The following is a 27,470-nucleotide window of genomic DNA, read 5'->3' as shown; positions in this document are numbered from 1 at the left end:
GTCCAATGCAGAAAAGTGCAACCTCCCGCACCTAAGTGATGTAGGTTTATTTATTTATTTATTTTATGCACTTATATTCCGCAGCACTTTACAGACATTAGCATCCAACTGTCACCAATGGGGCTCACAGTCCATCAGTATAGGTAACCCAATCATCTCCAGACAGTAAACCAATTTATTTTATAATGCTTTAAAAAGTACCCCAAAATCCAAAATATTCCAACAGACAAACAGAGAGCTTCTGTTACATGGCTCCCTCTCAGTGGAACACGCTGGCAGACCCATTTTGACCCTTTTTCAGGGCAACTTGGGGCTGTCCAGTCTGTTATTCGGTTCTAGCTTAGGCCCTGGTCGCCACAGGGTGTGCAGCTGCTGTAGAGGTGGAGACGTAGGCAGAAGTGAGGGGGCCCAAATCATTGCCCCGAAGGACTTCTGCAGGTAAGTTATCCATTATGCCAACTTTCACTACACCGAATCCGGCTCCCCAGTCTAGGTGAATGCGGGGATAGGCAGGCAAAATACGTCACCCCAGCCACTCGAACAACTACGGGTTGGCCCGTATGCTTATGGGCTGGAACCAAGTGCCTCTGTACCAGTGTAATGGTAGCCCCAGTGTCCCGTAATACTTGGGCGACCTGTCCGTCGAGTTTGACCTCTTGTCGGTGCTGCTGTCTATTATCCCCGGAATCAGCATGAATAGGATTGAACTCATACAATACCCCCAGAAATTCCTCAGGGTGAGTGTCCGTGTCCATGCAGTGGACAGCCTGGGTACGGGATGCAGCAGGGGTTGACACAGGGGATGAGTTGTTCCAGGAAGGTCGGAGAGGGCCAAAATGGCAATTGGCCACTAGGTCTCCTGGTTTGTGGTATCCGTGACATTTCACCTTGGAATATGCTGAACTATTCCTGGAAGGACCAGCAAAACGAGGGGGGCTGGGTGGAACAGAGGCCCCAAACTCCACTCGTGGAGCGGGTCTGGATACAATGGGGACCCGGGCACTGGCTCGAGGATTAGGTCATTATAACGCTGGGTCCAGTCGCCTGGAATACGCATACTCATCGGCCAGGTGTGCCTCTTGTGTCAGGGTGTGGGGACGTCGATCTCTTACCCAGTTGCTTAAGTCCTGCTGTAGATTATTGAAGAAATGCTCCAAGATAAAAAGTTATAGCACCTCCTCGGCAGATACGGCCTGGCAACCATTAATCCAATGGGTAGCGGTGCGGTGCAACCTGTTAGCCCATTCCATATGGGTGTCACATCCCCGCTTTTTGGCATCCCAGAATTTCCGCCGGTATTTCCGGAGTTATGGCATTCCATTTAAGTAAGGTGTCTTTGACAAGGTGGTATTGTTTTACCTCGTCCTCTGGGATGGCCCAGAAGGCTTCTGCTGCTCTCCCGGATAGCTTGCCGGATAGAATGGTAACCCATTCCTCTGGGGATACCTGGTTAAGTATAACACTGCTTTTCAAAGTCCGCCAAATAGCTGTCGATCTCCCCTCTGCCTCCCGGAACTGTTTAAATGCAGCAAATCAAACCTTCCGCTTTTCTATGCTTGACAGAGAAAGGGTGAGTGGGGGTGGCACTGGAGGTCGCTGGGCAATAATTAGTTGCAGCTCGTATTCACTCTGTTCTCGAGCTTCCACTGTTACCTGGGCAAAAATCTGTGCAATCCGTTCCTCAGAGGGGTTTGGCCCATAGATAGCCAACCGCTCCCTCACTATGCGAGCCATTTAGTCTCCAGATGTGGTAGGGGGTTTCAGCCATGGCAGAATTCATATCCAGCTGCTGTAACTCCGCAATCATCTCCCTCTTAGGTCGGTTGCTGGCACTCCCTCCACAGCTTTCCAGTAGATCCTTGAAGGTCGTCCTTTTTAGCTGCTCATATCAGCTTTCCATTCAACCTGCACGCTTCCTGGGGTAGAAGGACCATCCCACCGCTGCCACCAAATGTAACGGTATCTACCGTTGGCGACGTCCTTCTCCCCTGGTCAGCGTGGCGCTGTAGAGCTACTCCAGAGATTTCCAAGCTGAGTTGCAATTTCCAGCAGCTGTGCAGCTCTTTCAAGAGGTAGTAGTGATATAGCTGTTCCCTACAACACGAGACAAGGCTGCGAGTTGTGGGTAAGAAGATCAACATTTATTGGTGCCACCCTTGGCCTTATATACCAGTCTTTATGGAAGGGGATCTCCCCTGGGGACCTGATGGAGAACTGCGTGACAAACACAGAGACCAATGGAAATAATCACACAATCCGGGACACTCCCACACAATGTCTCCCCCCTGCCTGGGAGATAATCAGGTTAGACACTGTAGGTAACCTAATCATCTCCAGACAGTAAAACCACATTGTGTATAAAGACTCCCATACAGGACGTACAATGTCTCCCCTATGACTGGGAAATAATTAAGTCAGACACTGTAGGTAACCCAATCATCTCCAGACAGTAAACCACATTTTTTTTATAACGCATTAAAAAGTACCCTAAAATCCACAATATTCCAACAGACAAACAGAGTGCTTCTGTTACATGTGTAGGTTGACGTTGTCTGTGTCTCATCTCCTTGGAGACTGGCAGAAGCGCCGTGGCAGGGAGACTCCCCATACGCACATAGCCATATTATTAATACTGAGGGAAAGAACTTTTAAAAGAAGGGCAATAATTAAAACTATATATAGTATCCTCAAAAACAATTAGATAACTTGCAGGATAACAGGCCAAACTGGATGGACAGATGTCTTTTGTCGGCCTTATGTACTATGTTACTATGTTACTATAACGAGTTATAAACATATTTATCTCTATGAAAGGGGTTTTCTCCTTATAAAGTGCATTATTTACTTATAAAGTGCTAAACGTGCTGTAATAAACTAATATAAATATCTGTTAATAGTTAATTATTAGTCCAATGGTACAATAACATAATTATGTGTGCATGATTAAAATTAAAACAAAATTCAATCATTTTTTCATACCCAAAATCCAGTGTAATTCATACCACAATAATAAACGTGATAAATGTATATTAAAATTCTGTGACACATTATTCAATAATTGTGAATACAGAGTTAAATGTGCATTAATGAAATCTCTGACCCTGCATTCCCTGCACCTTAAACCCTATACCATCAAGGGCACCTCAACCAACATCTGGCAGGAGATTCCTTAACACCAGAATGTGCCCCGAAGTAATTCCTTCTCATCACTGCACGCCGGCCCAGGGAGCTGCAGAAACGTGAGTACCAACTACTACACCCATCAGACCACCACACTCACACATTGCCCCTGCGGTCAAGGTAGCAGCAATATGGCTCTGCCTAGCTGTGACATCACAAGGGGATGGCAACCTGAGGACTGGCTGGCCGCACGGCATTATTTGTGATCTTGCGTTATGAGGCTTCTCTCCTCTACACTTACTTTTACTTTCTAACACGTGCAGCCGCCATTTAGGAAAATATGATTCGTTACCACAAAGCCGGAGGAAATTTGGATTAATTTAAAATCAAAGTTTTCCTAAACTTTGGGCCGAATTCTGCTTCAGATGCTTCGCTTCACTCAACACTAGTGATTTACATAAAGTTGCACCAGCTCTTCAGATCATAATGTTCATGTATTCCTGGTTCACTAATTACATATTACATAATGACATCAATGACACATTATACACCAAAACTAGGTCACCGATCACACACCCTGATCACACCCATACCCTCAATGTATATATAATAGTGCACCAGTAATATCCCTGCATCACCAGAAGACAATACACAGTGCATCATCCAGGTATGTACCAAAGCTTCTACTCTTATCTGGAAGAAAAGATATTATATTATTTCCCCAATATGATAGGTATGTACTAACATCACAGAGGGGCCTCACTTTGGGGCTGGTTCATACCTCTACATGCACTTCAATACGAAGGATCCAGAGATTGGTTCTACCAACTCTTAGATTATAAAGCAGGATCAGGCTCATATTGCAGATTCTTATCCGTTATTTTCTTCTATTGCCTTTCAAATGAGGAGGCAAAGTCCTTCCTAAAATCTTATCACCCACTGGAAAGCAGTTTGAGGCTAGCCAATATATAAAAAATACAAAGTATCCAATATGTGAGAGAGAATCTAAATCGCACATCCTCATTACTATGCTTTTAATATAACAACTGTTTTAAATTTCAGCATGATAAAACATGGCTATACAGCACTATTATAAATCTATTGCTATGCACTATTAGGAGGCATTAGTATACAGTTTGATCAAAGAGCATAGGCCCACTTACCACGACAAGGTTGCCTCTTTAAAGTGGGGACCTACTCTAACTTTGGCGCGGCACCGTGCGGCGATCATCGCGCCCCCACACCGCTCCAGCAGGCAATGGGACCCAGTACCCACACAGCACCCACTGTGCAGAAAAGCCACCAAGGCCCTGGGTCCCATTACTCCACCAGCACAGCACAAAGGTAGCGACGGCCACCGTCCAGCACCGCATGTGAACTGGTGCAAAGAGCTCACCTGTTCACAGCCTCTCAGGAACACCAACTGAGATGTGGTAGGAATTTTAAACCCTTTGCAGACTTCTGCTAGTTAAAAGCTGTGAGGCTTCTATGGCAAATTGTGCAAGCTCTGGCCACAGGTCAAGCCTGTACACCCAGTAGTCCAGGGGTTTCTCTGGCTGCGACTGATCAGTTTTGTGGTCTCATCAAATGGCTGCAGAAGTCTGCATGCGTCGCTCATTAGCAGCCACTGGTGCAGAGAAAAGAAACCAAGCTCCCCAGAACCTGTCCTGCCGCAGAGTTAGTACAGGTAGTCGTTAACGGCACGTTGCTGCTGGAGCAGCCTATCAAGCATATACAAGGTGGAGATCCAGCGTGTTGTGCTGTCACAAATCATACATCTGATGGGCAGGTGGTGTCGCCGCTGAACGTCAGCAAGGCGAGCCGTGGCCGTGTAAGATCTTCTAAAATGGCCAGAGATTTTTCTGGCCTGCCGCAAAACGTCCTGGACCCCGAGGTATTTGGCAACGAATCGCTGCACAACTAAGTTCAGGATGTGTGCCATGCATGGCACGTGTGTCATTTTGCCCTTTTTCAGCGGGCTTAGCAGATTGGCACCGTTGTCGCACACCACTTTACCAACTGTCAAATTGAGTGGGGTTAGCCACTGATCGGCCTGTCACCGCAGAACTGAAAGCAGTGCAGGACCGGTGTGGCTCTTGGCTTCCAGGCACAACAGCTGTAGCACAGCATGGCAGCGTCTCACCTGGCAAGTCGAATAGGTTCTGGGGAGCTTGTGAGGGGCAGCGGAAGAGGCGGTAGCAGTTGAAAAGGAGGAGTCAGCCGAGGAGGAGACGGAGGATGGAGGAGGAGGAGGAGAAGAAGAGGCAGGCCTGCATGCATTCCATGGCGGGAACACCAAATCCACACGGGTGCCACGGGTTACATGCTTGACGGCCGTCAGAAGGCTTACCTAGTGGGCAGTAAAAGTTATGTACCTTCCCTGTCTGTGTAGGCTAGAACATGTGTCTGTGGTCAGGTGTATCTTGGCACTGACACTGTGTGCGAGAGATATATTCACTTGCCACTGAACGTAGCCATGTAGCTCTGAGATGACCTTCTGTGAGAAATATTTTCTTTCGGGGACTTTCCATTGCGGTGTGCCAATGGCCACAAATTTTCTAAAGGCCTCCAAGTCCACCAGTATATATGGCAGTAGTTGGCGGGCTAGCAGTTCCGACAACCCAGCAGGCGTCATCAACTTTTTACGCTCGAACATTTGGGCCACGGAAGCCTGCCTTCTGCCAGATGAATGCGACGACGGCACGGTGGAAGGTGTAGTGGAGGACAAATGGAAGGAGATAGGAGAAGAGGCAGGACGTGGAGCGCCGGGAGTGTGGCTTTGTGGGTTCTGACGGCGTTGCTCCTACTGGGCACGGTGATGAGAGGCCAGGTGCCTTCTTAAGACAGTCGTCCAAAGGTGAGTGTTGGGCTTACCGCGACTTATGCGTTTACAGCACAGGCTGCAGATGGCAACACTATTGTCAGCAGATGACACGTTAAAAAAAGCCCACACTGCGGAGCCATATGCCGGCGTCCTGGGAGCGCAAGATGTAACCGTGCATGGTGGATGGCTCGCTACAGATTCATTTGCAGTCTGCTTTTTGCCTCCTGTGCACTGCGAGTTCTGCCTGCTTCTCCTCCTTCTCCTCCCTATCTTCTGCTCTGTCTCTCCCTCTGAACTCCCCACCTTTTCCTCTCTTGTGGGCACCCATGTGACATCCATTGACACATCTTCATTGTCAAATTCACCACCACTGACATTAGATATCTCGGAGTAGGCAGTAACAGCGGGGACCACCCTTCTTGGCTGATCTGGGTACTGTCGTCAGACCGCTGGATGGCGGCCGTTGCTACCTCCTCTAAATCATCCGATGCCAATAATGGCTGAGCATCGGTAAGGTCTGAGAATGAATGTGAAAATAATTCCTCTGACTCGAGTGGAAAGGCTATGCTGGTGGTGGTGGTGTCTTTGGGGGTGCACACAGCAGATAGTGAGGAGGGTGCAGATACAGAGGATAAGGAGGGTGCAGAAGCGGAAGGCTGAGTGACCACTAAACCAACCCCGGTGCGTCCTTTGACATAATCATACGCACCTTCTCCAACTTCCCACTTTGGCTCTGGCCTGTTGCACCTGCCTCATCCTCTGCCTGTCATTTTCAAAATGACCCTATGCCAAAGTCCCTAGAGAAGAGCAGTATTTGTGGAAGCAGGTATATCGCAAGCCTCAATCAGTATATGGTTGAAGCCGGTATATCACACCCCTCAATCAGTATTTTGTGGAAGCAGGTATATAGAACACCTTAATCAGTATTTTGTAGAAGCAGGTATATTGCACCCCCCAATCAGTATTTTGTGGAAAAAGGTATATAGAACACCTAAAACAATATTTGGTGGAAGCAGATATATCGCACCCCTCAATCAGTATTTTGTGGAAGCAGGTACATCAAACCAATCAATCAGTATTTTGCGGAAGCAGGGATATCGCACGCCTCAATCAGTATTTTGTGGAAGCAGGTATATAGAACCCCTTAATCAGTATTTTGTAGAAGCAGGTATATCCCACCGCTCAATCAATATTTTGAGAAAACAGGTATATAGAACACCTGGATCAATATTTGGTGACAGCAGGTATATTGCACCACTTAATCAGTATATTGTGGAAGTCGGCATATCAAACCCCTTAATCAGTATTTTGTGGAAGCAGGTATATCGCACCTCTCAATCTGTATTTTGTGGAAGCAGGTATAATCAAACCCAGTGGCGACTCTAGGAACAATATATGGGGGCACAAAGATACCACAGTCAAAAATGGGGGGGCAAAAACAAAATAAGTATATATAAATAAGATTACAAAATACGAGAGAATTTCGGTATGCAGGGATACATTTATAATAAAACAATTTACTTACAAAAGAAGCTATTCAGTCGTCTGCTGTGCCGTCCTCTGCTTGCTTCCGCGGATTCTTTCCCCTTATTTCTGTTTCTCATCAGTGCGCAGGCGTACTGTTATGGTGGATCTGTGGAAGACACACTGTTATGGGGGCATCTGTGGATGACACTTATTATGCCTCTCATCATTAGCCCCCATATGCCTCTCATCATTAGCCCCCATATGCCTCTCATCATTAGCCCCCTTATGCCCCCAGCAGCCACATTTTTTATAAAATAAAAAAACACTTACCTCTCCTGCTCCTGGATGCCGCCTGCTTCTCCTCAGTCGACTGTGCTCTGAACTGGCACATACAGCGTGCACAGCCGACAGCCGAGGACCAGGAAGTGGTAAGTGCAGAGCGTTCATCACTTCCTGGTCCTTCGGTACTAATGAGCGGTTCCATAATGGAAGCGCTCATTAGTATTCACCTGGGGGAATCAGCGGGTGGGGCACCAATATTTGGTGGAAGTAGGTATATCGCACCCCTTAATCAGTATTTTGTGGAAGCCAGTATATAGAACCCCTGAATCAATATTTGGTGGAAGCAGGTATATCACAACCTTTAATTAGTATTTTGTGGAAGCCAGTGTATCGCAGGCCTCAATCAATATTTGGTGGAAGCAGGTACATCACACCCCTCATTCAGTATTTTGTGGAAGCAGGTATATAGAACCCCTAATCAGTATTTGTAGAAGCAGGTATATTCCACCCCCTATCAGTATTTTGTGGAAACAGGTATCTAGAACACCTGAATCATTATTTGGTGGAAGCAGGTATATCTCACCACTCAATCAGTATTTTGTGGAAGCATACATATCAAACACCTTAATCAGTATTTTGTGGAAGCAGGTATATCACACCCGTCAATAAGTATATTGTGGAAGCAGGTATATAGAACCCCTCAATCAGTATTATGTAGAATCAGGTATACCGCACTACTCATTCATTATTTTGTGGAAACAGGTATATAGAACAACTGAATCAATATTTGGTGGAAGCAGGGATATCGCATACCTCAATCAGTATTTTGTGTAAGCAGGTATATAGAACCCCTTAATCAGTATTTTGTGGAAGCCAGTATATCGCAGGTCTCAGTCAATATTTGGTGGAAGCAGGTATATCGCACCCTTCAATTAGTATTTTGTGAAAGCCAGTGTATCGCAGGCCTCAATCAATATTTGGTGGAAGCAGGTACATCGCACCCCTCATTCAGTATTTTGTAGTAGCAGGTATACAGAACCCTTTAATCAGTATTTTATCGAAGCAGGTATATCGCACCTCTCAGTCATTACTTTGTGGAGACAGGTGTATAGAACCCCTGAATCAATATTTGGTCGAAGTAGGTATATATCACCCCTTAATCAGTATTTTGTGGAAGCCGGTGTATTGCAGGTCTCAATCAATATTTGGTGGAAGCAGGTATATCGCACCCCTCAATCAGTATTTTGTGGAAGCAGGAATATAGAACCCCTTAATAAATATTTTGCAGAAGCAGGTATATCGCACCACTCAATCATTATTTTGTGGAAACAGGTATATAGAACACATGAATCAATATTTGGTAGAAGCAAGTATATCGCACCACTCAATCTGTATTTTGTGGAAGCAGGTATATCAAACCCTTAATCAGTATTTTGTGGAAGCAGGGATATCGCACCCCTCAATCTTTTTTTTTTTTTTGTGGGTTAACAGGTATTTCACACCCATTGCAAATAGTTGTTCCAATAACGCTTGTCCCTCTATATACCTGTGGTATCGCAGCAGAACCGCACACAACTGCTGCACAATACAAATGCACTATAATATACTTTCTATGTTAGAAAGTGTATTATAAGTATATCACACCCCTCAGTATATCACACCTATCGGTAGCACACCTATACCAGTCCTTAATAGGACTTTTGTGGCCCCATTAGCTAGCGTTTGGTGTCCCTAACAGTCTGTCCCTGCTCCACAAAGCAACCTCTCCCTACACTGTTAAATCACAGAATGTAAAGTGGCTGCCAGATCGGGTTCTGTTATAGGGTGAGTGTATGTCCATGTGCTGAAACGTCTCAATTGGCTGTCCTGTCCCACCTGATGGATGTGTCATGGGTCAAAGTTAGGCGCAGTGCAAAAGAATATTGCAATATGTTCGCATGTTCGGTGAATAGCGAACGAGCAAAGTTTGCCGTGAAACGACCGCCGGGCGAACTGCAAGGCCATTTCTAGATGCATATTCACTTGTATTGCTGACATGTAATACCACATTTCTCCTGAAGTGGCCACTGCAGGGAAACTGAGCGGCCACATTGTGCTTCCCCTACAGATCACCAGAGATTAGAGAAGCTGCACCCACATCCATCAGTAGATTGTGTATGTGACTTCAATCTGAAATGAAGTTGTCATACTTTGAAAATATCCAACTTATTTACTCAAATGTGCCATCATGGTGTGTGTGTTGGGAGTGGGGAAGCAACTTGGTTCAAGAACAGACAAAGTGTGATTCCTATAAGTATATTTGGAGACCTCTGATGATGTTTGATCACTCTAATCAATTCAATTCATTATTTACAGGAAAAAAGTTAGACCTCCCAGTTAAACATGACACGAACAATCACATTGCTGCTGATATCCCTAAGTGAGTTGCACATATAATATGTTTGTATACTATTGGTTCTTACTGCAAATTACATCCCCAAGTAAAAGCATTGGTTTCTACTTTTTATTTTACTAGTATTTCATTGTCACTCGGGTCTCTGTAGATAATCAATGAAGAGTTTAGATTTCAGACTCTAGCAGCTCTTTCTCTCCCTTTCAGAGCAGGAAGTCTCAGCACAATCTCAAGATCAATTTATCTGCTGAACTATATGATACCAATCAGCTACATAGAAATAAACCCTTACCTCGCTATGTTTCTGAAGCTGATGAATCTTCCTCAGTACTAGCTAGGACCAGCAAGGAATACAGCAGTGCCACCAAGTAGATTGTCCTCAAAAGGTGGAGCCTACAAAATCACAGATTTGTGAACCTCACTACATTGTAGGAACATATAGTGATGTCCCTTAGGTCATTACCATCTGCTGTAAGAGAAATATAAGCCTTCCCGTAAAAGACCATAGTCTCTCAAAATTTCTAGTAAAATGTTTGAATCCTTACAGGCAGTGGTACAGTCAACGTCTGGTCCTTGGTGGGCAATGAAAGTATTCAGTAGTCTCATCTCTACTGTCTGCTCATTAGAAGACAGATACTTCCAAATTATTATTGATGGTGGGGGGGAGGGGCTATAGCATTATTGTCAATTTTATAACTTTCAAGAGGACCTTTGTGGTGGCCAGACCCTATTGTAGCTGGTACCTCAGTAGTCCCTCTCATACCTTTCATCTTGTTGGACTGCTGACACCCTTATATACCAGTTTCGTTATAACCCCTCACGTTGTATGTGTTCTTTGGATTTTACTCTATATGTACTAAGAATTTTTCTTTTTCTTTTTGAAGGTGTGCTCCTCGCTCTGGTGACCACAGAATCAGAAAGTAAGGATTTAATTGTCCCCAGATTTTGTTCTATGTGATATTCTACATTATATAATTACTATTGCTATATAAGCATTAGATTTAGTTTTCTCCATATGGAGTCTCTAGTTCCCGGGTAACAGTCCATTAGTCAAAGTGACACCTGCTGCTCCGGCCATAAAATGGGCTCAGAATTGATGTTTCTTCCCATCACTCACTTAAAGGGAACCTGTCATCAACTTTATGCTGCCCATACTAACGGCATTATAAAGTAGAGACAGGTGAGTTGATTTCAGAGGTCTGTTATTTAAAAGTTAAAGGTAAGTGGTTGCCGAGAAACAACAGGACAATAATTGCAGACCGGGCCTGGAAAAGAGTCACGGCCACCTGAGAAGAGTCATGGTTATTCATGAAGTCCTGCTCTCCCTGCCCATCTGCTGATGACTGACAGTCTTCTACCTAGTTATCTCTCTTTCTCTCTAGGAGACAACTGCCTATCATCAGCAGATAGGTGAGAGAGCAGAAGATTAGGAATAACCATGACTCTTCACAAGTAGATCTGACTCTTTTCAAGGCCTGTGCTGCAATGATTATGATGCTGGTCCTCAGCAACCACTTACTTTTAGCTAATGACATCACGCTGAAGCACTTCTGTCACTATTTTATGCTGCCCTCAGTGCGGTCAGCATAAAGTTGATGACAGGTTCCCTTTAACAGAAGGGGAAGGTAAGTGTAGGCAGAACATCTGACCAGGGTAGGAAGCATCTGGATGCAGCTTCCATCACAAAATGGGACTCTGAAATGCCAGTTTAGGGACTATTTTCTTTCTTAAAGGGACACGTCAGGCCTAATTGGTTTGCTGCATTATGCCTAGTTGCATGGGTTCAAATGAATCTCCGTGTCATGCTTTTCATGTAAAGTCCCCAGACCCTGCACTAGGCATAATTCGGTTTTACTTGTAGTGTTCCTTCTTATTAAAAATCATCATTCCCTTTCAGACTTTCTATTATTGGTGACAAACCAAAAACAACTAACTCGTCCTCACAAAACAACAGATATGATAAAGGCAACCGGTGTTTAATATTTAACTGTATTATACTCTACAGAGTTACAATGAAAGTGACCAATGATGAGGTTTGCCTCATAAATGGAATTTCCCGTTAAATTCCTTTATCTGCTGATCAGGATATGTAATCTAAGGAAAATCCAAGTATAACATGTACCACCAGAAAGTAATGCATAGATGGAGTCTCACAACGGAGAGGCCTCGGTTAATAGTGCTGCTCTGACATACAAAATCCATGAGGTACTTAGTGCCAGGTGAGTGACGCCACTAGGTATGGATAGTTGGTTGGGTCATGACATGTTTCTGAAGAAACATCTTCCTTTGTAAAGATTCCTGATGAAAGAAGAACCTTCTGATGAAGGATTTGATCAGATTAACTAGACCTCACACACCAGTTTTCTCAGAGCAATGCTTCTGACAATGTCCTCTATGTTATGAAGCCCTGTGTGAATTATTCATTCTCGTTGCATACACTATAATTGTAATAATCTTGGATTATATACACAGTATCTCACAACACTGAAGATCTGACAATTTGATACAATATAAAGTAGTCAGTATACGACCTGTTTAACAGTGTAAATTTGGTGTGCCCTCAAAATAACTCAACACACAGCCATTAATGTCTAAACAGCTGGCAATAAAAGTGAGTACGCCCCTAAGTAAAAATGGCCAAATTGTGCCCAATTAGCCATTTTCCCTCCCCAGTGTCATGTAACGCGTTAGTGTTACAAGGTCTCAGGTGTGAATGGGTAGCAGGTGTGTTACATTTGGTGTCATCTCTCTCATACTGGTCACTGGAAGTTCAACATGGCTCCTCATGGCAAAGAACTCTCTGGGGATCTAAAAAAGAATTGTTACACAATAAAAGATGGCCTAGGCTATGAGAAGATTGTCAACACCCTGAAACTGAGCTGCAGCACGGTGGCCAAGACTATACAGCAGTTTAACAAGACAGGTTCCACTCCGAACAGACCTCGCTATGGTCGACCAAAGTAGTTGAGTGCACGTGCTCAGCGTCATATCCAGAGGTTGTGTTTTCAAAGTAAACATGCTGCCAGAATTGCTGCAGAGGTTAAAGGGTTGGGGGTCATCCTGTCAGTGCTCAGACCATACGTCGTACACTGCATTAAATTGGTCTGCATGGCTGTCGTCCCAGAAGGAAGCCTTTTCTAAAGATGATGCACAAGAAAGCCCACAGTTTGCTGAAGACAAGCAGACTAAGCACATGGATTACTGGAACCAGGTCCTGTGTCCTAATGAGACCAAGATAAACTTATTTGGTTCAGATTGTGTCAAGCATGTGTGGCGGCAAGCAGGTGAGGAGTACAAGGACAAGTACAGTTGCAAGAAAAAGTATGTGATCCCTTTGGAATGATATGGATTTCTGCACAAATTGGTCATAAAATGTGATCTGATCTTCATCTAAGTCACAACAATAGACAATCACAGTCTGCTTAAACTAATTACACACAAAGAATTAAATGTTACCATGTTTTTAATGAACACACCATGTAAACATTCACAGTGCAGGTGGAAAAAGTATGTGAACCCTTGGATTTAATAACTGGTTGAACCTCCTTTGGCAGCAATAACTTAAACCAAACGTTTCCTGTAGTTGCAGATCAGACGTGCACAACGGTCAGGAGTAATTCTTGACCATTCCTCTTTACTAGGGTTGAGCGAACCCGAAATTTCAGTAAAAGTTCGGGTTCGGGTTCGGTGTTCGGGTAATATTAATATACCATCAGATCGGAGTTTTCTCCAATCCGATGTTATATTTTAACTTGAAGCATCCCCATCACCATGGGAACGCCTCTATGTTAGAATATACCATTGGATTTGAGTTAGATTGTGAAAACTCAGATCCGACAGTATATTCTAAACAACGAGGCGTTCCCATAGTGATGGGGACGCTTAAAGTTAGAATATACTGAAAACTGTGGACATAACAGCCCCCTGCTGCCTGGCAGCACCTGATCTCTTACAGGGGGCTGTGATCCCCACAATTAACCCCTCAGGTGCCGCACCAGACCCCCCTCCCTCCCCAGTATTAAAATCATTGGTGGCCACTGCGGCCCCCCTCTCCCTCCCTCCCCAGTATTAAAATCATTGGTGGCTAGTGCGGCCCCCCCACCCCCACCCACCCCAGTTAAAATCATTGGTGTCCAGTGCGGCCTCCCCTCTCCCCCCCTAATTAAAATCATTGGTTAACAACCCCCCTCTCCCCCCCATCATTGGTGGCAGTGGAGCGGCAGTTCCGATCGGAGTCCCAGTTTAATCGCTGGGGCTCCGATTAGCTACAATGGCACCCAGGACGCTACTGCAGTCCTGGCTGCCATGGTTACTTAGCACTTTTAGCAGCATTATACTTACATGCGCTGTCTGTGGCCGGCCGGCGCACCTCCTACTGGTAAATGAAAGGTCTGTGCGGCGCATATCTTTTAGCACAGACTTGTCACTTAGGAGGAGGAGCGCCCGGCTGGCCACAGACAGCGCATGTAAGTATAATGCTGCTAAAAGTGCTAAGTAACCATGGCAGCCAGGACTGCAGTAGCGTCCTGGCTGCTTGGTAACCGATCAGAGCCCAAGCGATTAAACTGGGACTCCGATCGGAACTGCCGCTCCGCTGCCACCAATGATGGGGAGGGAGGTTGTTAACCTGTGGCCACTGCCACCAATGATTTTAATTAGGTGTGGGGGGGAGAGGGGAGGCCGCACTGGACACCAATGATTTTAATAGAGGGGGGCCGCACTAACCACCAATGATTTTAATAGGGGGGGTGGGGGGGGGCGCCGCACTGGCCAACAATGATTTTAATACTGGGGAGGGAGGGGGGTATGGCCCCTGCTGCCTGGCAGCACCCGATCTCTTACAGGTGGCTGAGATCTGCACAATTAACCCCTCAGGTGTTAATTGTGCGGATCACAGCCCCTGTAAGAGATCGGGTGCTACCAGGCAGCAAGAGGCAGTTATGTACACAGTTCTTAGTATATTCTAACTTGAAGCGTCCCCATCACCATGGGAACGCCTCTGTGTTAGAATATACTGTCGGATCTGAGTTTTCACGATCGTGAAAACTCAGATCTGAAAAAGCTAATACTATTATTTTTCATTATAACCATGTTATAACGGAAAGCAATAAAGTGAAGTTCGGGTCCCCATTGACTTCAATGGGGTCCGGGTCCAAATTCGGATCAAGTTCGGGTCCCGAACACGAACTTTTTTTAAAATTTCGGTCGAACTCCCCGAACATCTAGGTGTTTGCTCAACTCTACTCTTTACAGAACTGTTTGAGTTCAGCAATATTCTTGGGATGTCTGGTGTAAATCGATTTATTGAGGTCATGTCACAGCATCTCAATCGGGTTGAGGTCAGGACTCTGACTGGGCCACTCCAGAAGGCGTATTTTCTTCTGTTTAAGCCATTCTGTTGTTAATTTACTTCTATGCTTTGGGTCGTTGTCCTGATGCAACACCCATTTTCTGTTGAGCTTCAGTTGATGAACAGATGGCTTAAGTTCTCCTGCAAAATGTCTTGATAAACTTGGGAATAAATGTTTCCTTCGATGATAGCAATCAGTCCAGGCCCTGACGCAGCAAAGCAGCCCAAAACCATGATGCCCCCACCACCATACTTCACAGTTGGGATGAGGTTTTGATGTTGGTGTGCTGTGCTTCTTTTTATCCACACATAGTGTTGTGTGTTTCTTCCAAACAACTCAACTTTGGTTTCATCTGTCCACAGAATATTTTCTCAGTACTGCTGTGGAACATCCAGGTGCTCTTGTGCAAACTGTAAACGTGCAGCAATGTTTTTTTTGGACAGCAGTGGCTTCCTCTGTGGTATCCTCCCATGAAATCCATTCTTGTTTAGTGTTTTACATATCGTAGATACGTTATCCATAGCATATGCCAGAGACTTTTGTAAGTCTTTAGCTGACACTCTAGGATTCTTCTTCACCTCATTGAGCAGTCTGTGCTGTGCTCTTGCAGTCATTTTTACAGGACGGCGACTTCTAGGGAGGGTAGCAGCAGTGCTGAACTTTTTCCATTTATAGACAATTTGTCTTACCATGGACTGATGTACAGCAAGGCTTTTGGAGATACTTTTATAACCCTTTTCAGCTTTATGCAAGTCAACAATTCTTAATCGTAGGTCTTCTGAGAGCTCTTTTGTGCGAGACATAATTCACATCAGGCAATGCTTCTTGTGAATAGAAAACCCAGAATTGGTGTGTGTTTTTTATAGGGCAAGGCAGCTGTAACCAACACCTCCAATCTCATCTCATTGATTGGACTCCAGTTGGCTGACACCTCACTCCAATTAGCTCTTGGAGATGTAATTAGTCTAGGGGTGCACATACTTTTTCCACCTGCACTGTGAATGTCTACATGGTGTTTTCAATATAAACATGGTAACATTTAATTCTTTGTGTGTTATTAGTTTAAGCAGACTGTGATTGTCTATTGTTGTGACTTAGATGAAGATCAGATCACATTTTATGACCAATTTGTGCAGAAATCCATATCATTCCAAAGGGTTCACATACTTTTTCTTGCAACTGTATGTCCTGCCTAAAGTCAAGCATGGTGGTGGGAGTGTCATGATTTGGGGCTGTGAGTGCTGCCAGCTGTGAGGAGCAACAGTTCATTGAGGGAACCATGAATGCCAACATGTACTGTGACATACTGAAGCAGAGCATGATCCCCTCCCTTCGGAAACTGGTCCGCAGGGCAGTATTCCAACATGATAACGACCCCAAACACACCTCCAAGACAACCACTGCTTTGCTAAAGAATATAAGGGCAAAGGTGCTGGATTGGCCAAGCATGTGCAGCAGAAGGAGGGACGGTGGTGGTGCGCCCTGGGGGTCCCTTTAAGATGGTATAAGTGTTTGTTGTGATGCCAGTTGCATTGCAGCAACGAGGGCACAAGGCCCACTTTTAGTGATATGGTGGTACCCAGGTGTAGGAATGCCAGAGTGGTGTAAGGGTAGCCTATAGTGTTGAGCGAGCATGCTCAGCCGAACTGCTGTTCGGCTCGAGCATCGCTATGTTAGGCACATGGCGGTACTTGGCTGAGTACCGCATGTGCTCGAGCACCATGCTCGAGTCTAAAACCCGCACATTTTGCGGCTGCTATGCAGCCAATAAACGTGCAGGTAAGTACTGCCCTCACTGTCATGGCAGTAGCCTTGTTGGCTACTGGCATTATAGTGATTGGCTGGCCGTAACACGTCACCGGGTGCTATATAGCACCCGATGGCGCATGTTCGGCTCATTTGTAGTCAGGGAGAGCTGCACTTAGGAAGGGACAGATAGTGTAGGGAGTGTGATCGCAATCTATTTAGTTGAAAAACGTTTCAAAGACCCAAAGGTCTTTTTAAGGACTATTGTGTGTGGTGGCAGGCTGGCAGCAATATAATGTAGCCATCATTTTTTCCCCCCATCATTTTCAATACTTTTTCTATAGAGGGTGTCTGCAGTGACTTGTGACATCTGTGCAATACCTTCTGTGTGTCAGGGCCAGAGATAGGAAAAATATAAGTGAAAACTAGTATATTTTTTCCATCATTTTCAATACTTTATCTATAGAGGGTGTCTTAAGTGACTTGTGACATCTGTGCAATACCTTCTATGCGTCAGGGCCAGAGATAGGAAAAATATACGTGGAATCTATTTTCCTTTTTCCATACTTTTACGTACTTTTTCCATATACTGTGCTTGCTGTGAACTGTGACATCCGTGCCACATCTTGTGTGTCAAGTGTGCATATAACATTTAATATGAATAAGGCGAGCATTAAGGGACAGGTAAGTCTGTGATGCTGATGGTTCATGCAGAGGCCGTGGCCCTGGGCTCGTTGAAACTGTGCCTGCTGCCAGAGCACAAGAAAAACAATCATCCACGATACCTAGCTTCATGTCCCAGGTTGCAGGGCGTCGCAGGACAAAACTCTTAAAGTCAGACCAGTGCGACCAGGTGGTCGGTTGGATTGCGGCAGATAATGTTTCCAATCGGTTAAGCAGCACCCTGTCTTCCACCAAGTCCAGTCTCAGTAGCCAAGAGTCTGGTCAACAGAATCCTCCCCCTGATCCTCCTTCCTCCCACCATGGAGAGTCTGGCCAAACAAGTGATCACACACTCGGAAATTCCAAGGAGCTCTTTTCATCGCCCTTACTTCATTGTGCCCTCTCGCCAAGCACGCTTGAAGAGGGACATTAAATTTTGTGCCCTGATTCCCAACCTCTTAAGCATCCACAATCACAAGACCATTACAGTGGGGAACGGCAATTAGTGTTTAATGAGGTGGATGATGATGAGACACAGTTGCCAATGAGTCAACCGCAATTACTGTCTCAAGTTGTTGATGAAGAGGATGAGACACAGTTGTCAATCACTAAGTTTGTTGTTAGGTCAACAAATCAAGAGGATGATCAGAGTGAGGAAGTGGAAGAGGAGGTGGTGGACGATGAGGTCACTGACCCAACCCGGGAAGGTGGAAAGCCGAGTGAGGACAGCAATACAGAGGGGGAGGGATCTGTAGCACCACAACAGGCTGGAAGAGGCAGTGGGGTGGCAAAAGGGAGAAGGCGTGCCACACCACACAGGCCCGCAACTGTTCCACGGAGAACCCCCTTGCGGAAATTTTCCTTGCCAAGGGGTAGGTGTTCCACGGTATGGCTCTTTTTTGAGGAAAGTGCGGACGACAAAACAAATAGTAGTTTGCAACCTGTGCCACACCAAAATGAGCCGGGGCGTGTAGTGAACACTAGCAACCTCACCCCCACCATCATAATCCGACACATGGCATCCACGCACCGTAATTAATGGGACGAATGCCTGGGTCCACAATCTGTGTCTGCGGGTCACACCGCTGCCTCCTCTTCCCCTAATGGTACATGCTGGCCAATCACCTGTCGAAGGCGCAGGTGAGGATGCTTCCTGCCCTGCACCTGGACCTTCGCAAGCACCATCAGCGACCACATCCACTTCCCTGTCCCAGCGCAGCGTCCAAATGTCATTACTCCAGGCATTTGAACGCAAGCGCATATACCCTGCCACCGACCCACAGGTCATAGCACTAAATGAGCACCTTTCAAAATTACTGGCCCTGGAAATGTTGCCATTTAGGCTTGTGGACTCTGTCCCCAGCTGCCACTATTTTTCAAGGTGTGCCATGCCCGCCTTACACCAACATGTGTCCCGAAACGTCACACGTGCTCTGACCTACACAGTTACTGGGAAGGTCCACTTAACCACGGACACATGGACAAGTGCATTTGGCCAGGGACGCTACATTTCCCTGACGGCACACTGGGTGAACATTGTGGAGACTGCAAGCGAGTCGTACCCTGGGATGGCACAGGTGCTACCGACGCCGAGGATTGCGGGCCCTAATTTCATCAGGGTTTCCGCCAGCACCTACGTTAGTGGTTCCAACCCCCACTTCTCCTCCTCCGCTTCCACCTCCGAATTATCCGCGTGCAGCACCAGTCAGCCATCAGCCGGTACCTGGTAGCAGTGTAGCACTGCAGTGGGGAAGCGTCATCAGGCCGTGCTGAAGCTGATATGCTTAGGAGACAAACAGCACACCGCCACAGAGCTGTGGCAGGGGATAAGAGACCAGACTGAGCTGTGGCTCTGTCCACTCAACCTACAACCAGGCATGGTTGTGTGAGATAATGGCCGTAACTTGGTGGCGGCTTTGGAGCTCGGTAAGTTCACACACATCCCATGCCTAGCCTACGTTTTAAACTTAGTGTTTCAGCGGTTTCTCAAAACCTACCCCCATTTTCCTGATCTACTGGTGAAGGTGCGCCGTGTGTGTGCACATTTACGCAAGTCATCGACAGTTTCAGCCGGTCTGTCAACGCTGCAGCAGTGCTTTAACTTGCCAACTCATCGGCTGTTGTGGGACGTGAGCACGCGCTGGAACTTGACGTTCCACATGTTGGCCAGACTTTTTGAGCAGCAGAGGGCAGTAGTGGAATACCAGCTGCAACATGGTCGTCGCTTTTCCAGTCAGCTTCCGCTAATCAGGAGCGAGGAGTGGGCATGGATGTCTGACCTCTGTGAGGAATCAACACAGGTGGTGAGCGACGATAACGCTATTATCAGCGTAACCATCCCACTTCTGTGTCTACTCAATAGCTCGCTGCTCACAATTAAGGAGGACGCTTTGCATGTGGAAAAGGTGGAAATGGGGGAAAAGACATTACACAGGGTGATAGCCAGACCACCCTCCGTCCATCTTGGACAATGGAAGAGGAGGAGGAGGAGCAGGAGACAGTTGCCTCCGCTACATCAGCGGAAGTTTAATTTAATCTGTTCAGCGTGGGGGGGCAGAAAAGGAGGAAGAGGATGAGGAGATTGAGAGTGATCCTCCTGATGACGATAGCGAAGTCTTGCCTGTTGGTACTCTGGAACACATGGCTGACTTCATGTTAGGCTGCCTTTCCCATGGCCCGCGTGTTATACGCATTTTAAACTACAGAAATGACTGGTTGTTCACCCTTCTCGACCCCCGCTACAAGGAGAACTTCTTATCTCTCATTCCTCAAGTGGAGAGGACGAGCAAAATGGTGCAATACTTGAAGGTCCTTGTTGAAAAATTGCTCCAAAAATTTCCATCTAAAAATGCTGGCGGCAGAGTCCATAGTTCCTTGGGCAACCAAGAGGCAGGGCAACACTCTCCAAGGCATGGGACAGTTTCATGACACCCCGCCAGCACCCTCACCCTGATGCGCAGTGTCACAAGGAGGGAAAAGTTTTGGAAGATGGTGGAGTACATAGCAGACCGTGTCAGCGTCCTCAGTGATCCCTCAGTGCCTTACAACTACTGGGTGTCCAAGCTGGACATGTGGCACGAACTGGCGCTCTACGCCTTGGAGGTGCTGGCCTGCCCTGCCGCCAGCATTTTGTCTGAGCGGGTATTTAGTGCTGCTGGTGGCATTATAACTGATAAGCGTATCCGCCTGTCAACTGAAAATGCTGATAGGTTGACTCTTATAAAAATGATCAAGGCCTGGATTGCCCCAGACTTCTCGACTCCACCAGAGGAAAGCGGATAAACAAAGGCACTTTAAATGTGTTATTTAAAGGGGTTATCCCACTTTGCGTTTTTATACTTACCTGCTGCCACCGCGCGTTCACTTCCTGGATTCTGGCTGGGGGCGGGCTTCATCTTGACTGAAGTCTTCTCCCGGCCGGGCCGCGCACTGGACTGAACGCGCACGCCGCTGCGCATGCGCCATGTGACTTATTTCTGGTCAGTATAGTACAGAGCCGGCGTGCGCGTTCGCAACTCTGTACTATTCTGGCCGGGAAGAAGTCACCGTCGCGCATGCGCGGCAGTGTGCACGTTCAGGACAGCGAGTGGCCCGGCCGGGAGAAAAGAAGGAGTCTTCTGGGCAAGCGCGACCATCGGGATTTTGCAGAAGAGCGGTGGTCGTAACCAGAGGAGACCGAGTCACAACAATAAGGTAAGTGGGGATGAATTTTATCCTAATCGGTGGGAATTTGTTAATAAAGTATATTTACAAAAATGATCACTGTCAAATCATTAACAGATTTAACAGTGATCATTATGATGGGATAACCCCTTTAATGTACTCAATACACTGTATTCCCATGCACCCTTTCTACCACAAAAAAGGGTATATAGTTAAATCTTCCTTTTCTCATCCTCCTCTTCCATCATATCAACATGCTTATTTGTCGCATATAATGCCCTCGCATATAATTTTTTACAGGGTCAGCTCACCTGCAGGCCCTCGCATATAATGTTTTACAGGGTCAGCTCACCTGCAGGCCCTCACCTACAATCTTTCACAGGGTCAGCTCACCTTCTGATGACGACAGTGAAGTCTTGCCTGTTGGTACTCTGGCACACATGGCTGACTTCATGTTAGGCTGCCTTTCCCACGACCCGCGCGTTATACGCATTTTAGACAACACGGATTACTGGTTGTTCACCCTTCTTGACCCCCGCTACAAAGAGAACTTCTCATCTCTCATTCCTATGGTGGAGAGGACAAGCAAAACGGTGCCATACCAGAAGGTCCTTGTTGAAAAATTGCTCCAAAGTTGATAGGGCAGGCATCCAAATGGATTGTCGCCGTCACGGGTACGTGCGATCGCCTAGAAGTTATCTAGAGTCAACAAAGTGGCAGAAGGCCCTCACCTACAAGTCCAGTCTCATTAGCCAATAGTCTGGTCAACACAATCCTCACCATGACGGCACACTGGATGAACGTTGTGGAGGCCAGGAACAAGTTGGCTGCTGGCACCAGACTTGCCCTCCAATAGATCCTTGTTAACAGAAAGTGTACTCATTCCAATAACAGGGCTCCTTGTTATTTATCGTCACTACCTCCCCGAGTCGGAAGTGGGTAATTGCCACGCACCTGCTGCCTTCCTTGGACGCTTGTGCTTTAATATCTTGACCCACCCTCTCTGGGTGGTTCACAATTAGGAAAAAAGGGGCAAGGCAACAACAGCCAATCTGATTTCAGCCATTGAACTTCCCCCGATACCCGTGATCACCATGGTAGGCGCAGAAAAGAACATCGAAAGTTGATAGGGCAGACATCCGAATGGATCGTCGCCGCCACAGGGACGTGCAATAGCCCAGAGGTTATCTAGAGTAACCAATGCGGCAGCAGGCCCTCGCCCCTAATGTTTTAGATGGTCAGATCAGCAGGCCCTTGCTCCAAATGTTTTGAGGGTCACCGGCAGGCCATCAATCATAATTTTTCAAGGGTGTGTATGATGCTCTCCTTTATGTGTAACAAAGGGAGTTTTGGACCACCGATTCCTTGTAATTTTTGGCAGCCCTTTCACTTAGTGCATAGGCTTTATGAGTGTAGGAGTCCCACTACCTGAACAATTGTACCACAATGAGAATGAGTCCCTCCATTATGTGATATACAGGTTGTATCGGAGTACCTCTTCCTTGTAATTTTTAGCAGCACTTGCACTTTATATACAAGTAAATATACAGGAAAGAATGTTTCTTAACAATTTTTCCTCTAAAATTGTTTTTTTTCAGTTTTGTGTGTATTATTGTCATTCTGTAAAAGTGGAGTACTACTCGGACAACATGGTTCCCACAGCGACCTAGGTGTCCAAAATGCATCAAGACATCCTCCCCATGCTGTTCCCAAACCATTTTAGTGGTGTTTCCATCAATTTCTGAACTTTTCCAATGAATCAGTCACCCTCCCCTATTCAGAGCAGGGGGTGCCTGGTTTATTGTTCGGGTTCTCCCATTGACTTACTCGGGTGCTCGGTAGAGAACCTGAGCATCCCGATGTGTTCGGCCCGAGCACCCGAGCACTTTGGTGCTCGATCTACACTAGTAGCCTATACTGTCCCTTTAGATGAGGCAGTGCAATTGTCACATTGCTCCTACCTGGATACGCTGGAACCCCAGGCGTGGCCGTCCGTTGCAGAAAAAGGGGTAGTTGAATGGTGGTGGGATGATGAAATAAATTGAGTCCAGACCTTGTGATGAACTTGATAACCGCTTTACTTGAATGAACTTTCATCAGGCAACAATCTTCCAACTTTATCTTGGTCACCAGCAGGCTTTGGCATGAATTCTGGCAGGCAAACACACTCGGCTCTGCTACATCTGTTACTCTCTGTCTCTGCTGTGCTGACAGGATTATATAGGAATCTTTTCCTTTGCTGTATGCTGCAACTTAACTTTGTCATCTGGTCTGTCTCTAGCTTTCTTTACTTAGAGGAGATGTCTCTCCCTGGCTCTTGAGGCTTGTAGCATGGGCCTACAGGTCCAGCAGAGCTGAGGGTGCTCTGCTGGCTGGCACACAGCCTTCCCCCTTGAAAGGGATACTCCACACTGACTTTCACTAACTAAACTCCTCCCTCTCTACAGAGGGCTAGAATGGAACAAAAGGCTCCATTCCAGGTAAACTAGTTTTGCCAATACTGCCGCCATCTGCTGGTGAACCAGGCACAGTACATCAAACATGGAAATAAATATACACATTTGACAGGATCTGGAGATTAATGCAAAGAATGACATTATATTAACCATAAGAGATAGTGGAGAGGCGCATCTGTGGGATATCCTCAAACGGAAATGGAGGAGCGCAAGGTCGCTAACATCCACCAGCTCCGTGATGTCGTCATGGAGGAGTGTAAGGGTATTCCAGTGGAACCTGTGAAGCTCTAGTGAACTCTATACCCAAGAGAGGTAAAACAGTGCTGGAAAATAATGGTGGCCACACAATATATTGACACTTTGGGCACAATCTGGCCATTTTTCCTTAGGGTTGTACTCACTTTTGTTGCCAGCGGTTTAGACATTAATGGCTTCGTGTTGAGTTATTTTGAGGGCACAACAAATTTACACTGTTATACAAGCCGCACCCTGATTACTTTACATTGTATCAAAGTGTCAGATCTTCAGTGTTGTCCCATGAAACGATATAATAAAATATTTACAAAAAGGTGGTGGGTGCACTCACTTTGTGAGATACTGTATCTGGACTGGCAGATAAGCACTAGTGTTGAGCAAAGCATCCAAAGCCGAATTTGGTTCTAAACAAATCCAAATTCCTCGCGCTTCGTGGTAACAAATCATTTTGGGGTTCACATTAATGTTTCAGTTTCCATAGCAATCCATTCAAATCTGGATAAAACGGAAAATAACGGAATTTCCAAAACAGAGAGTGATACAGAACACTTTAAATGGAATTCCGTTTTGTCCACCCTCATAGAGTTCAACTGATATTTTGAACAGAAACCTGATGAAAAGCTGCTTTCCGTTAATTGAACTCCATGAGGATGGATCAAAATGTAATGCGTTTACAGTGTTCAGTTTTGCTTTCCGTTTTAGCAATTCCATTATTTTCCATTTTAACCACATTTGAACATCAGTAAAATGGAAAGCGATCTGTGATGAAGTAATTCATAACAAATCAAGTTTCTTTGTGAACTTCGGCAAAGCTGCCAAATCAAATTTTTCATTTTTCAACTTCGCTCGTCTCTAATCAGCACAGCAGATAAAGGAACGCAACAGGACCATCGTTGCTGTTTGGTCACTTTTATAAGAACTCAGTATATTTACATATTGTACATTGGTTGCCTTTATTACATACATTTCTTTGCGGGTTTATTGTTTTTTTCTGTTGGTTAGTTAAAGGGGTTTTACAACCCCAACACAAATTCAATCCAGGGCTGGGAGAGTGTCTACAGGAAAGAAAAACAACCACTCACATATTCAATGGTGCTCTGTTCCAACAACGAGGCTCCAGTCTTTGCTTTATCTGGTCTCCTGTGGGCCAGAAGTTTGATGTCCCGTCCATGGTCCGCTGTAGTTATTGTCTTGCCTTATTAAAGTCGTGTCCTCAAGAGTCATGTGACTGCTGAGCCTCTATGGTAGGCAAGGGTCTGACCAAGAATACAATGGCTGCTTTCAGAAACAACCCCCTCTTGTACATGAATTGTGTCTGGTATTACAGTTCAGCTTCATTGATGTGAAAAGTCTTGATAGTACAAACATCCTCTGGAAAGGTGTAGGCTGTTTTTGGGTCATCCCTTTAACTTTCTCTCCTTCTTTTGCAGTCATCTGTGCTGAAGACAAAAAACGTGATTATTGTGGGAGCCCCTGTCCACCAACCTGCGATAACCTGAGGCCTAATTGTGCCGAAAAGTGTGCTATAGGATGTTTCTGCAAAACCGGCACTGTAGATAATGGCTTAGGTGAATGTGTGGAAACTGACAATTGCAAGCTCTGCAGTGGCAACACAACATATACCTCATGTATCAATCGCTGCCCTAAAGTAAAACCTCCTTTAAAATGCCTAATTGCCTGTCTGAAAGGCTGCACCTGTAAACCCACCTATGAGCGCCTACCTGGCAGCAACAGATGTGTCCTTCCTCAGGATCTCCCCCAAAGTGGCTCCAACAAGTAAACTGTCCTATTTGTGTGTTATTAGTGCTCATCAAAATTTAAAGTGTCCATATCCAATTATATTGAGATGTTTCTAATGAAAATAAAGTGATTGCAGTAATTGTTTTTCTCTTTTTTTATTGATTCATTAAGTGATCAGGGTCTCTGACCACTCACTGACCAACCTTTGACTGATCAGGTCACAGTCAATCTTTATTGATGTGGAAATGATCTACTGATCTGATTGTGATCCTTCTTATTTGTAACAAAGTCTTTTTGTCTTAGAATCTGTCAGCAGTTTTCTCGATACAAAACTGCTGACAGACCAAGTTAGTGGACGAGGACAGGTAGTGATGCATAACTTTCTCCTTTAGTTTAGTGATATAGTTCTGAAAATATAAATTTTGAATCCTGCAGACGGCACTCTGGCAAGTGTCCTCCACAAAGACCAAAGCAATAGGCAAACAACAGAAATGTAAAGCGTAACATAGGGTGAGTACGTATGACTTAGATGGTTACATAGTTGACAGAAAACCCCCAATTGGAGGCTCACTTTGTGGAGTTGTGCTATGTATAGGTACAACTCTATTGCAGGCATATAGAGATGGCCTTGCGGTTCGCCGGGCGGTCGTTTTGCGGTGAACTTTGCTTGTTCGCGATTCGCCGAACGTGCGAACATATGGAGATATTCGCGCCCGCCATATTCTTTTACATTGTGAAGAACTTTGACCCATGACACATCCATCAGGTGGTACAGGACAGCCAATTGAGACATTTCAGCACATGGACATACCCCCTACCTTATAAATAAACCTGATATGGCCGCCATTTTACATTCAATGTTTTGCCAGTGTAGGGAGAGGTTGCTGTGTGGAGCAGGGACAGGCTGTTAGGGACACCAAACGCTAGTTAATAGGGCCACAAAAGTCCTTTTAAGCACTGGTACAGGTGTGCTATCGATAGGTGTGACATACTGAGGGGTGCAATATACTTATAATATACTTTTATAATGAGTCAAAAACACATAGATCTATATAGTGATCACCTGGAAGTCAGGGGCCTAGGGGCTAGGGGCTTACTAGGGCCATTTTTATATAGGGTAAGGTTCCGGACGGGGTCGCTCTTATCAGGGCGGGTGGTCTGTGGTTAGGCTATCAGGGCCAGAATAGCACCCCCCGGTTTTTCAGGTTCGTCTGCCATTAAAATGAATGGGAACCGCCGCGAACTTGCGGTTTGCGAACATTTGATTTGATGCCAGTTCGTCCATCACTACAGGCATATATTGTGAGTTATAAAAGAACGAAGTCCGGCTCTCAAGTGGTTTAGGTCTTCTGACCCGCTTTGCACGGATCCGGTTCACACCCTCCAAATATGCAGCAAAAAATTGAATTGTATCCAGAAAGTAAAATCAAGGGATTTTTATTTCTTACATTAAAAATATATATAGACAATTAATCCTCCTGCATATCGATTAACGCGCTTCAACCTTCAAC

General features: G+C 45.7%; 1 protein-coding gene across 1 annotated transcript; it reads left to right on the top strand.

Annotated features, from left to right (window-relative positions):
* The first annotated feature begins 3,744 nt into the window (after window positions 1–3,744).
* Window positions 3,745–26,103, top strand: LOC120993263 (cysteine-rich venom protein 6-like). The gene is made up of 4 exons (XM_040421816.1): window positions 3,745–3,787; window positions 10,049–10,112; window positions 10,970–11,005; window positions 25,650–26,103. Exons 2-4 carry the CDS (start codon window positions 10,076–10,078, stop codon window positions 25,997–25,999), a joined length of 423 nt encoding a protein of 140 aa, XP_040277750.1. The 5' UTR covers window positions 3,745–3,787; window positions 10,049–10,075; the 3' UTR covers window positions 26,000–26,103.
* Window positions 26,104–27,470: the final 1,367 nt, after the last annotated feature.

This window comes from Bufo bufo, chromosome 1 (genome assembly GCF_905171765.1).
Source record: "Bufo bufo chromosome 1, aBufBuf1.1, whole genome shotgun sequence".
NCBI classification, from domain to species: domain Eukaryota; kingdom Metazoa; phylum Chordata; class Amphibia; order Anura; family Bufonidae; genus Bufo; species Bufo bufo.
The sequence above is the reverse complement of the archived record's forward strand: the minus strand, read 5'-3'. Positions and strand labels throughout refer to the sequence as shown.

Coding starts and splice junctions, on each gene's coding strand:
- LOC120993263 (XM_040421816.1), top strand. CDS start 10,076: ATGACACGAACAATCACATTGCTGCTGATATCCCTAA. Junction 10,113..10,969: donor ATTGCTGCTGATATCCCTAA/GTGAGTTGCACA, acceptor TTCTTTTTGAAG/GTGTGCTCCTCGCTCTGGTG. Junction 11,006..25,649: donor GGTGACCACAGAATCAGAAA/GTAAGGATTTAA, acceptor CTTCTTTTGCAG/TCATCTGTGCTGAAGACAAA.